The sequence below is a fragment of the Miscanthus floridulus genome, chromosome 3 (assembly GCF_019320115.1).
Source record: "Miscanthus floridulus cultivar M001 chromosome 3, ASM1932011v1, whole genome shotgun sequence".
NCBI classification, from domain to species: domain Eukaryota; kingdom Viridiplantae; phylum Streptophyta; class Magnoliopsida; order Poales; family Poaceae; genus Miscanthus; species Miscanthus floridulus.
The window spans coordinates 29,676,385-29,688,406 of NC_089582.1; the positions used below are offsets into that span (position 1 = coordinate 29,676,385).

The 12,022-nt window shown below is 44.6% G+C and overlaps 2 protein-coding genes and 1 pseudogene across 3 annotated transcripts; 2 read left to right on the forward strand and 1 right to left on the reverse strand.

Moving 5' to 3' along the window:
* Positions 1-1,113: 1,113 nt before the first annotated feature.
* Positions 1,114-3,582, forward strand: LOC136545344 (uncharacterized). 2 transcript variants are annotated; one of them, XM_066537371.1, is made up of 6 exons: positions 1,114-1,291; positions 1,875-1,947; positions 2,036-2,084; positions 2,216-2,339; positions 3,135-3,182; positions 3,301-3,582. In XM_066537371.1, exons 1-5 carry the CDS (start codon positions 1,289-1,291, stop codon positions 3,177-3,179), a joined length of 294 nt encoding a protein of 97 aa, XP_066393468.1. In that variant the 5' UTR covers positions 1,114-1,288; the 3' UTR covers positions 3,180-3,182; positions 3,301-3,582. The 2 variants fall into 2 exon arrangements, with proteins under 2 accessions (XP_066393468.1, XP_066393467.1); XM_066537370.1 differs by having other exon boundaries at positions 3,135-3,303.
* Positions 3,583-5,609: 2,027 nt separating this feature from the next.
* On the forward strand, positions 5,610-7,479 carry LOC136545345 (F-box protein At2g23160-like; annotated as a pseudogene).
* A 4,087-nt stretch (positions 7,480-11,566) lies between these two features.
* LOC136543419 (uncharacterized) lies at positions 11,567-12,001 on the reverse strand. Its single transcript, XM_066535874.1, has one exon. It carries the CDS (start codon positions 11,999-12,001, stop codon positions 11,567-11,569), a length of 435 nt encoding a protein of 144 aa, XP_066391971.1.
* Between the last annotated feature and the right edge of the window lie 21 nt (positions 12,002-12,022).

Here is a 12,022-nt window from a genome sequence, read left to right on the forward strand (position 1 = left end):
AACAGAGAAGAGAACATGCATATAGTGGCTTGTTCGCTTGGCCGATAAGTCATGACTCAAAGTACTGTTGGCTGATTTGTTGTGAGAGAAAAATATTGTTCGTTGGCTGAAAAAATACGGCTTATAAGTCAAGCGAACAGGACGAGACATATATGTCAATCGAAGCAACGGATTCTGCTATGATTAATAGCCAGATTAATTCGTCACCTTTTCTTCCGTATGGTTGAGATCTTCTCAATGAAATATCTCAGGAAAGGCCTTCTCCATGGGTCAAGTTAAAAAAAAACAGAAAAAACTCTAGTTTCTAAATATTTTGGTAAAAAACATCTCCAACAATTTTTTTTAGAAAAAAAGTACCTGCCAAATCATTTATTATTCTCAACAATTATATCTAAAATAACCTTTCTAACTCACTCTCAGCGATTACCTAGTCGGCGGCCGCCTCCCCTGGCCACAACCCCTCTCCAGCCAGCTGGGCATGGCCAGCTAGAGGCAGCAAAGAAAAACCCCGAAACACTGCGGGGACAAAAATAAAAAATGAAAAATCATCTGACATAAAGAGCCGAACGATTCGAATATACGAGGACTCATACGAGGGATTTACCAAGAGTAAGATATACTGTTAGAGGCCCGATTTTTCATGTTTTACTAACAAATAGCCTGTTCGTTAGCTAGTTCGTATCGTTGTTAGTTCATAAAGAAGTACTGCTGGTTGGTTTGGGTGAGAGAAAAATATTGTTCCGACTGAAAATTTACGATCGTTTACGACAAGCCACATGCAAACGAACATGCTGAAAACGTGTTTGGGAGTTGAATTAAGTAAGTGTTTGGAGATGCTCTCAGATCTACAGTGCTAGTAGAAAACTGCAACGTCCAAACGGGTCTTAAATAACTGTTTTGCTATCTGAGTGAAAATAAGCATTGTCTGAAAATGATCACAAATATTAATAAACTTTTAATATGTTTTCTCGGTCTAGAAAAAAATATAAGCGTGTCTAGGCTCAAATCTAAAATTACTTTTTTTTATTTATTTTATGGAGAGAGTAGGAGGTATCGAGGACACGAGCGGGTCCACGGTAGAACCGCTTTACGCAAAGACCTCTGTAGTCTGTACCAGTACCCACCACCAGCATCAACTACTACTCGGCTTCGCGGCAGTACAGATCCGGCCGACACTTCGTCGTCAAGCTCTCGCCATTTCCACCTCCTTCCTCCGCCGACCTCGACGCATCACGCAAACTACAACTTCTCGCTCGCGCCTCTCCAGTCTCCAAGATCTGCCCTCGACATGGTACCGTCCTCTTTCCCGGCCTCTGAATCCAGTCCCCCCTCCCCTCCTCTACTCCCTCCTGCATTTGCTGCCGTTCTTGGATGCAGGTCGCAGGGACGGACCCAAATAGGGGGGCCGAATGTTCCCTTAGAGTTCCCACGCTTGTTGATGCAGTGCTGCAAGTGCAAGCCTGCAACCTGACGGCTGAAGCAGTCACGCTCACGCAGAGGTGCGCTAGTGCCAGGTGCAGCGGGCCAGCAGGTCAGGAAACCGCCCCCAGGGGGCCAGGTCACGGGAGAGCGCGAGCCAATGTGGAACAATTAGTTGGTCGCTGCTGTCAATTGTTCAGCTTGCGGCTTGATTTCCTCTACTAGACTGTAGTGGTTTCATTTCCTCTTGAGTTTTAGGCCCGGGATAAGCAAAGCTTTCCTTTTCACTGCAAATAAGTACTCCTAACCATTGAGAGGACAGATGGCTTCCATTTTCCGCATTTGTGTTGTGAGCATGTAGGCTGTAATAAATAAAGGCCAACCTAACCCATGACTCTGCTTTGTGCTGCATTCGCCTCCTAACATGATGGTTGTCATTGTGACTTTAATTACAGGATAGGGAAGCCAAGAAAGAAGCGTTCAGGAAGTATCTTGAATCCAGTGGCGTGCTTGATACCCTCACGAAAGGTTTGTGTTCCATCCGCTGTGTGCCCCTGTAAACCACTAGAGTTATGTATATGTAACTCGTTAGCTATATCTTCATCTCGTCGTGCAGTTCTTGTTGCGTTGTATGAGGAGAACGATAAGCCTTCATCTGCAGTCGAGTAAGTTGACTCATGTATATCCACTAGTGGCTGAGATTTCCTTTTGCTTATTTCGTTCATGAAATGGCAATCTTGGTTCAGTGATCCTAAGCATTTTTCCTGTAGCTTCTAACATGCTTGTATACCCTTAGATTTGTCCAGCAGAAGCTGGGTGGCCCATCGATTTCTGACTATGAAAAGCTCAAGGCAGAGAAGTTGGATTTGCAATTGAAGTATGATAAGCTTTTAGAAACCCACAAGGAAACATGCAGACAGGTACACAATGTTACTGTGTTGGCAATGTACACTACTCTGTCTGTTTACATGGCATACTTAATGTTCAGTAGCATTTGGTGTTACAACTTTCACCATTTTTTTGTACGCGCATATAGATCTCCACAGAAATGTCAAGTATGATTTAAGAAGTGTTAGTTGTTATGCTTACTGCTTGTTTGAAGTAATTCTACTTATTTCATGTTGAAACTCTTGCATTGCAATAATTCTGTCTTGAACTTAAGTGCTGGTAATGTTCTGAATTCCACTAGTCTGCATAATGTTCAGCTGTACCCAACTGGATGTGTTTGGATGTAGAAATACCAATATACATTAAAAAAACTCCCATTTTCGTCACACTATGATCTGGCAAAAATAATTTGCCCTGTAAGGCCATGTTTCTCTCCTCAAGTCGTCATTCTTGTCATCTTCTGTCCTGCTTTTATGCATAAAAATGTTAGTTAGACTGAAAGGTAAGTAGAATGTGTGGCAAGGAGTTGATATATTAAGCTAGATGGTATTTCTGAACCAGTTTATCCTGTGGATTTCTAAGTTCTAGTTAATTTTTTTGTGTTGTTTCCTCATATGACAGTTAGCATGTTAGACTCAGCAAAGTTCTATGCTTCCAGAAAAAAAAAACAAGAAGAGAACTTGTATGTTCTGAGCACAAGATGGCATTCATCTGGACTGTATTTCAGTTATGGTTTCACAATTTTGTTGTGAATCCCAAGCAAATTTTGAATATGATTTCAACATAAATGAAACTGGCATTGATTGGTTGTGTATCACATTTTGCAGCTGGAGGAACTTAAGAACATGAAGTATGGTGCACCTTGGAACTGAAACGTATGTTGACATTGTAAATGTGTCATCAAGCATGTACTTTTACACCTCTGTCTGAAGCATTGCTAAGCTTTGTATACAATCGAAACATCTCTTACTGAATTCATGTATCCCATTTTAGCCATATGGATCCCTTTTGGATATGAAGGCACCCAACTCACTCCCTGGTCCCGGATATTAGATATCACCAATGCAGGATGGAGGATGTGACAACTATCATAGTTGAACCATGAGCAATTTTTTTGATAACTAAGCCATGAGCAATTGTTTAGCCAGTATCGACAAAGAGACTTAGACTTTTCTTGGCATGCCTTGTAAATAAGATTTGGAGATTTCAGTGGAAGAGATATGGCGTGCAATGATACATGTCAAGATTGTTGGGAAATTTCGAATTGAAACATGCTCAAAGAAATATTATTTTGTGAGTAATGCTGAAGGGAGATAATCGGATTAACCGATCCTCAATAGAAGTTTTTTTTACGATGCAAGAAAAAACAATGCTCCGTGTTTAGAAGAAAAAAAATGTTCTAGATTCTAGATAACAGTCCAGATTTAAGAAAATAAAATTAAATGCTTAGAAGAATAATATTTTGCAATATGTGTCATTAGTATTAAAAGGAGAACATAAACCACCGAACATCACATGGGTAATACACGAACAATCTAAAATACACCGTAGATATCTCATGGGTACCGTGTGAAAAAGTTCAAATACATCATGGCAGTGGAACATCACATTGATACTACATGAAGAACTCAAAATACATTATGAAACATCGCATATGTACTATACGAATATTACAAAATTACATCATTTATGAAACACGAATACTTAAAAAATCAGAATACATTAGGCATGTTCTCTTCCATTTGCATGTTCTCTTGAGGTTCAGACCTACCAGGACCTCCCCCCGCTGCCTTCTAGCTATTAGGGAATGATGATCCAAGACTGGCAGGTAAGTAATTATTCCTGTATCTTTTGGCCGTCGTATAATATCTTACTCGTAGTTAAGCTAATATTTCAGCAGATGACAATATGAAAACATGATTATTAGAAAGGGCTAGTTCGTTTGGAGATAAGGTGACAGGTTCTGGCCTTCTGGGCGTGAATTACCAGCTAGGAATAGGATTCGGCCAGCATGTGTCTGATATGCCTAATATTCCAGTATCTGTTACGTTGTCGACCAAAGTTTTGTATCCCAGTCGACGTCTCGACGACATGGAATACTCAGGGGCGAAGCCAGCTCAAAACCGACCCTGGTACACACTATCAACACATAAAGGAATGTATACATTTGAAGGGAAATATATGAAAAATTTGAGGTAGATGTTAGTAAACTTCCATTTTTACCATGGTGCACAGTGCACTAGGGAAAGCAAACGTGGCTTCGTCCCTGGAATACTTAGCAAATCCGATAGAGGAAGAATCGAGGCGAGAGGTGGGAGAAGAGGGAGGACAAGGTTTAACTTTCTTTTTCTTGGTGGCAGGATAATGTTGGGTGATTATTTATGACGCGGTCACGTGGAGATACCACATAGGCATGCTTGTTTATGTCACCATACCATCCAAGCAAAATCATTTTGAAGACTGCAGGAGTCCATTTAGACGGTTTAATATAGCTTAGGTTAGGATGATACTTAAATTTTGTAGTTTATTATCCATGACACTGAAGGTTACAAATAATATCCCATTAATATTTAGATGACACTATAAGAAAACTTTAAACCGTTTTCTGTGTTTGTCGAACTGATCCTAAATCTGTTACCATTGTTAAGATTGTAACTCATTCTCACTGATTCTAAATCTACTACCATTGCTAAGATTGTAACTTGTTCACATGAATCGTGAAAAAAAAGTTTACATAACAATTCAAGTTTACAAGAAAAAAAATACAGGATTCAGAAAACATTTTTGCATTTCAAAGGAGACCTTAGTCTTTTCATTCTTGTACAGCCTGGCCTGGCCTCTGGCCACACTAGTGTACACAGCGAAGGAGGCAGCTGGTGGAGCTTGGGGGGGCTCTAGCCTCCTACCGATTCTGAGCACGTGGAGCCCCCTAAGCTCTCTCTTAAAATATTATGCATATATGTATTAAGTAGAAGTAGCTAAGATTAAGAGAAAATAAAAAAAACCTCTATTCTTTTGTTCAGTCCCTTCCTATATTTTTTTCTGGCTTCGTCACTGAGTGTACACAGTACCGGGTTGAATGAAGTTAAGTTAAAGAATAAAAAAGAGCAAACATGCGTTTCGTATTTCTTTTCTGAAATTCAATAAGCAAATGCATTCATGTCCGCACCTTCTATTTGATTTTGACATTTTTGGGATGCCGGCACATTTACAAAACCCACCTTAAATCCTGGGCTATTAGAAAGTGTGCCCAGGCTTCTTTCCTCCCAAATCCTCTCCTGCTTCTCACACACGGTCACAGGCCCCGCTGCGAGGGTTTAGAAATCCCCAAATCTGAGTAAGGCCCCCGCCGGCTAGCGCCGTCGCCGTCGACGCCGACCCTCTCCTGCTGCTCACACACGGCCACAGGCCACACGGCGACACCGACCCTTGCCGTCACTGCGAGTGGCGAGACTAATCCCCCCATCTGAGCAAGGTCCCCGCCAGCTAGCACTGCCGCCGTCAACGCCGACCCTCTCCGGCAGCCGGTACGTTCCGTGTTCACCGCATTTCCCACTCCCTGTCTCTCGTGCGCATCCATCCCTAACCTCACCTTCCCAACTCGCAGCTCGCGGCGCGTCCCTTCTCCGCTCCCGGCGGTATGGACTGCGCAAAGGGGAGGGCGGTGGCGGGCCTCCACGACGACCTGATGGTGGAGATCCTCTCGCGCGTGCCCGTCAAGGACCTCCACCGGTCCACGTGCGTGTCCAAACCCTGGTGCGACCTCATCACCGACCCCCTCCACCGCAATGAAGCTGCCCCAGACCCTGGAAGGCTTCTTCCACGGCAGCGCCGGCGGGCGTCACAGCTATGGGCAGTTCACCGGCCTGTCGGGAAGGGGAGAATCTTCTCCTCCAGTCGACCCGTCCTTCTCCTTCCTCACGGCGAAGCTACCTGGGGTTGAGCGTATGGTCCTCTTGGATTCCTGCAATGGGCTCCTGCTCTTTGGGTGCCGCCGGGAGGACAGGTTCGGGTACATCGTGTGCAACCCTGCGACCGAGGAACTGGTGACTGTGCCCGCCAGCTCTGCCTCTTGTCCGCGTCCGCCTCCACTGGAGGAGGGCTATAATGACGCCGATTATGGAGAAGAAAGATTTGCACACACCTTTCTGATGTTTGACCCGGCTGTCTCCTCGCACTTCCACTTGTTCCAGATCTGGGAGAATACGACGGTGGTGGAGGTGGAAACGGTGCACTCTTACTCGTCTGAAACCAGGGCATGGACTGACAGGTCAAGCAAGTGGAAGCGAGGTGAAAAGGGCGGTGAATGGGGATTGTGGGGTAAGGCCATAATCCAATTCACGTACGGCAGGGCTTTGGTCAATGGTCTGCTGCATTTTGTTGTCTCCCGTATTCGGAAACATGAGTTTCTGATAGTTGCAGTGGATGGGGAAGGGAAAACTTGTAGGATCATCGGCTGGCATGATAAGCATGCGTCGGCGGAAGCTACTTTTATTGGTCAATCCCAAGGCCATCTGCACTGCATCAGTATGAATATGCAATCACGACTGCTCCCATATGCACTTCACGCAGCTGTCAGTTTGGGTTCTTGAGGACTATGATACACAAGAATGGATCCTGAAGCACAATGTGAGCACTTCGCGATTATTTGGATTGCTGAGTTGCCCAATCGACGAGTTTGATATTGTGGCCATTCATCCAGATCACAATTCGATAATCCTTGTTCAGGGTTCCAACCAGAAACTGGTATCTTATGACATGGATAGTAAGGAACTGCGTGCTCTGCTCAGTCTAGGAGGGGACTGTCGGTTTATTTTTACCCCGTATGTTCCCTGTTTCATGGAGTCTCTTTTTGTTGCCAACAAGGACTGAGGTGGTTTCTTGTGGGATACTTCTCTGAATGTTCAGCAAGGGCTTGATCTTCCAAGTATGGGGGCAACTAGCAGTGTGTGGAAATCTACTAGAATTAGGTGGTGTAAAGTTGGATAAATCTGTGCTTTAATGTATCCCTTTTGTAATGCTGTGAGAAAGCTGTTTACAAGATACAGCATGCAGGTTAGCATTACATATGCTAGTTATTTAGTTAATGCATAAAGCCCTGAGCTAGTTCGAGCTGCCCAACACATCCAAGTTATCAGTTATGAGTTTGAAACGCTACCCTTTATGTTTCCAGATTGATGTGTCCATCTTTTATATGTGCTTCCTTTTTCTCAGCCAGTACTAGCGAGCAATTACTGACTGAATTTGTGTTTCCTCGATGCTGTATATGTTTATTTATGCTGGAAATTGCATTTATCTTCCATATGTGGAAGAGGTCATGTCTCAGAAATGTTGGAACTGAGAGCTCTGTCACATTAAGCTCAAAGATTGTCTAATCGCTGTGATTGATTGTTGCTGCTGGTTACTTGCATTGACTTTGGAGCAGAAGCTGAATCATAAATGTATTCGATTCAGCTATAGTCAATTGTTCCTTATGACAACCAGTCTAAGTGGAGCTAGTGTTTTTACATATCATATTCTACAACTCTAAGTGGACTGTGGATTTTTCTTTCTTCTGTCCTGTACATGTGAAGAAATGAGAAAATACCTCATATAATATTTCTCTACTTATTCTATCTTGCAGTTTTACAATAACTTAGCCAATTGTTTTTATGCTGAAGAAGGAACAAAAATTGTATCCCATATTTTGCCAAATGCCAATGTCCCTTTGTTTGGTAAAATTTAAAGGTTAAAGAACTGGAGGTATTATCCTTGAAATCTTCCTAGTTGTCTACATGGTATAGCTTGTTTCTAACAAAAGTTTCCATGTATGCTTCTGAAGAATAAGTGGCACTATGTAACAGATGATGGTAGTTGATTGCATTATATACATTCTTTGCAATAATATAAACGCCTGGTTCCAGTTTTGTGAAAACCAAAAGTTAGTTTAACATCAGTTTCAAGATTTGCAGTGTAATACATACAGGGGCAATGTTCAAACCTACAGCTCTGACAGCATTTTTTTTTACTGGATATGATAAATTCTATCTGTCTCGGTAACAGTCCTACAGAGGCTTTTCCTTCTGTTTAGCAGAAGCCTTCAGTTCTCCAGGCCTTGGGCCTTTTTTCAGTCGCTGCCCCTGAATCAACACACCTCCTTCCATGTTCAGGCCCAGTTTAGATGCAATTTTTTTTGCAAAATGAGCACCGTAGCATTTTCGTTGTTATTTGACAATTAGTGTCCAATCATAGTCTAATTAGGCTTAAAAGATTCGTCTCGTGGATTTCGTCTAAACTGTGTAATTAGTTTTATTTTTTATTTATATTTAATGCTTCATGCATGCGTCCAAAGATTCGATGTGATGGGAAATCTTGAAAAATTTGGCAAAACCAAGTGGAACTAAACAGGCCTCAGTTTTCTCATCTGAACTTTGACTATCATAGGATCTTGTACCAGTTACTTGGGCTATGTTTTGTAAGTCCTAGATATACCCCTAAAGCAATCTCCCCATTCAAACAAGTATCCCCCAAAGCAATTTCTCGTGTTCCATCAGATCGAAAGCCTTGAGTGTACCTTTACAGTCCTTGAACTACAGCTGCTGCTCTGTTCACTAGTACTACCTCCGTTCCTAATGTAGGTTGTATTAGTTGTGTTCTATGTCAAACTAGTCTAATATTGACCACGTTTATAGAAGGATGGATCAACATCTATCACATCAAAGTAATTGTATTAGATCAAATTCATTTATTTGGTTTTGCAAATGTCAACACATATCCTAGTTATTTAGTTAATGCATAAAGCCATGAACTAGTTCGAGCTGCCCAACACATACAAGTTGTCAGTTCTGAGTTTGAAATGCTGCCCTTTGTGTTTCCAGAATGATGTCTCCATCATATATATGTGCTTCCTTTTTCTTGGCCTTTATAAGCGATCAATTATTGACTGAATTTGCGTTTCTCGGTACTGTATATGTTTATTTATGCTGAAAAATGCATTTATCTTCCACATGTGGCGGAGGTCATGTCTCAGAAATGTTTGAACTGAGAGCTTTATCACATTAATCTCAAAGGTTGTCTAATCGTTGAGATTGGTTGTTACTGCTCGTTACTTGCATTTGCTTCGGCTGTCGTGCAGAAGCTGAATCATGAATGTACTCAATTCAGCTATAGCCAATGGCTCCTTATGACAACCAGTCGAAGTTGAGCTAGTGTTTGTACATAACATAGTCTACAATTGGAAGTGAACTGTGGATTTTTTCTTTCTTCAGTCTTGTGGATGTGATGAAATGAAAAAAAAATCCCATATCATTTTTCTCTACTTATTCTATCTTGCAGGTTTTATAATAACTTGGCCAATTATTCTTACGCTGAATAAGGAACAAAAATTCTTTCCCATATTTTGCCAAATGCCGACGTCTCTTTCTTCAGTACAAATTTAAATTTTAAACTGTAAGGATTGTCCTTGAAATCTTCCTACAGCCTGTTCGGTTGGCTGGTTCGTATCGTTGCTGGTTCGTAAAAAAGTACTGCTGACTAATTTGTGTGAGAGAAAAATACTGTTCCGGCTGAAAATTTACGATCGTTTACGATAAGCCACAGGCAAACGAACAGGCTGCTAGTTTACGGTTTCCGTAAAAAATATAGTATGTCAAAAATAAATAATTTTGTGAGGAATGTTCGAAAACAAAAATATAAAGGACGACGATCCCGTCGCACGTTTGAGAAGCGTGCGACCCCGTCGGGGTTGTCCTTGCCCCCGGTTTCCACCACCGGCAGCTGGCGGCTCCCAGTCGCCTCACCGCGCCACCCGCCTCCCACCACTACCCCTCTACCCGTCCTCCTCTAATCATAGGGCAGACACCGGTGAGCTTTGCCACTGACGCCTCCACCAGCATCGTCCTCGCCCTCGTCCCCGCCCCTGGCTTCCACCACTGGTGGCCGGTGGCTCCTGTCGCCTCACCGCTCCACCCGCCTCCTTGCCCCGCCTCTCGACACCGCCCTCCCCTAATCACAGGGTAGCTGCCGGTGAGCTTCTGTGACGCCTTCGCTGGCGTCGTCCTCGTCCTCGCCCCCATCTCGGCCCCCTAGCCTCGGTTTCCACCACCGGCAGCCGATGGCTCCCACGTGCCTCACTGTGCCACCTGCCTCCCACCCCCGCCCCTCGACCCCGCCCTCTCCTAATCATAGGGCAGTCCGCGGGTGAGCTTCGTCGCGACGCCCTGCGGCCAACCTCGCCCAACCGTCGTCTCGCCCGTCCACCACCGTCGTGTCACGCCCCTCCCCAAAACCTCTTTCTAGAGCCGCCGGTGAAAAGATCCCCTAACATCGGAACCCTAACGCCGGCGAGGTCCTCGTCTCCCACGTTAGCGGTAGGGTAGGGTTGGGGGACTACTGAGCTGGCTCGTGTCGCGTGGCCGCGAAGGAGCTGACCCATCGTATAATAGACTTTGCAAAATATAAATGAGTAGGAATTTACGTGCCTATGGCAAATGGGCCAAGGCCCAACAAGCCAAAATACCGACCCCAATCAACTCTTTGAGTTTACGCCTTCCCTTATATTTTTATCTCCCGTCACTTTGTGTAGTAAAATTTAACGGACAGACTAGCGCCCAGACGTCCGGCCCTAGGCCTGCGTCCGGACGCTGCTCCCCGCGTCCCGCACCTGCTCCATGCCGCATGCCCCGCTCGCTTAGGTTCTGTGCCACTCAGAATGACTCGCACCCCACCTACGCCGCCCGCTGCTTCCCGTGCCCCACACCTGCTCCATGCCACATGCTCCGCTCACTTGGGTTCTGCGCCGCTCGAACGACTCACACCCCACCCACACCGCCCGCCCCCACATGGGCCCACGCTGCCCGAACATCACCAGCATCAAGAAAGAGGAGACATTGAGGCGAGGAGAGATGCAACACCCGATCTACTTTTGAAACATCCAGATACAACACTTGCAACATACGTATGAAGACAAATGAAATGTTTGAAACATGTGTCTGAAACACTTGCAAAAAACACATAAAACACTTGAAAACCATTGCAACACATACGTAATATCAAGATAAAATAGTTGCAACATATGTGTGAAACATATGCAACATCCAGATAAACACACTTGCAACATACATCTAAAAAACAGATGAAACATTGGGAATAAACATTTGCAACATATGTGTACAACCATTGCAATATATGCAACATCCCGATCTACTTTTGCAACATTCATACGAAACCCTTGCAACATACCTCTGAAACAACCGAAACACTTGAAACATATGCTTACAACTTATGCTTTTAGCGTAATGTCACCTTGCTGCTTGGATGAATGGAGCTCGACACCGGCATGGAACTTGATGCCACATAGTGAAAGGAGGTCACCGGTGCCCGTGATGGACCACCAGCAGAAGAAGGCCCTGATGCGGATGCTGTCGAGGCCCGCGATGCGGCGGTCGTCAAAGCAACCCATGAGGCGGTCGCTGAAGGCGGCGAGGTAGCTCCCCGTGGGCAACACGATGTGGCAGCTAGAGCGAAGGTCGACGGCAAAGTCCCCAGAGCTGGCATCGAGCGTGTAGGCATGCGCATTGGTCGGGGGCAGGCCACGCAGGAAGCCCCGGAGGCAGAGCTCGTTGTACGCAGTGGTGGCGGGTAGTGACGAGGTGGAGTCCGGGTGGGCGAGCGGAAGCGACGCCGTGAGGAGGGCGGCGAGGAGGCAGCGCGCCATCGTGGGTTCGTTGCGCGAGTA

What these genes read in the sequence shown, in the direction of transcription:
- LOC136545344 (XM_066537371.1), top strand. An exon ending in GCTTGATACCCTCACGAAAG is followed by an intron (nt 1,948 to 2,035) that starts GTTTGTGTTCCA and finishes CTCGTCGTGCAG; the next exon opens with TTCTTGTTGCGTTGTATGAG. An exon ending in ACAAGGAAACATGCAGACAG is followed by an intron (nt 2,340 to 3,134) that starts GTACACAATGTT and finishes CACATTTTGCAG; the next exon opens with CTGGAGGAACTTAAGAACAT.
- LOC136543419 (XM_066535874.1), bottom strand. Translation starts at nt 12,001, where the DNA reads ATGGCGCGCTGCCTCCTCGCCGCCCTCCTCACGGCGTCGCTTCCGCTC.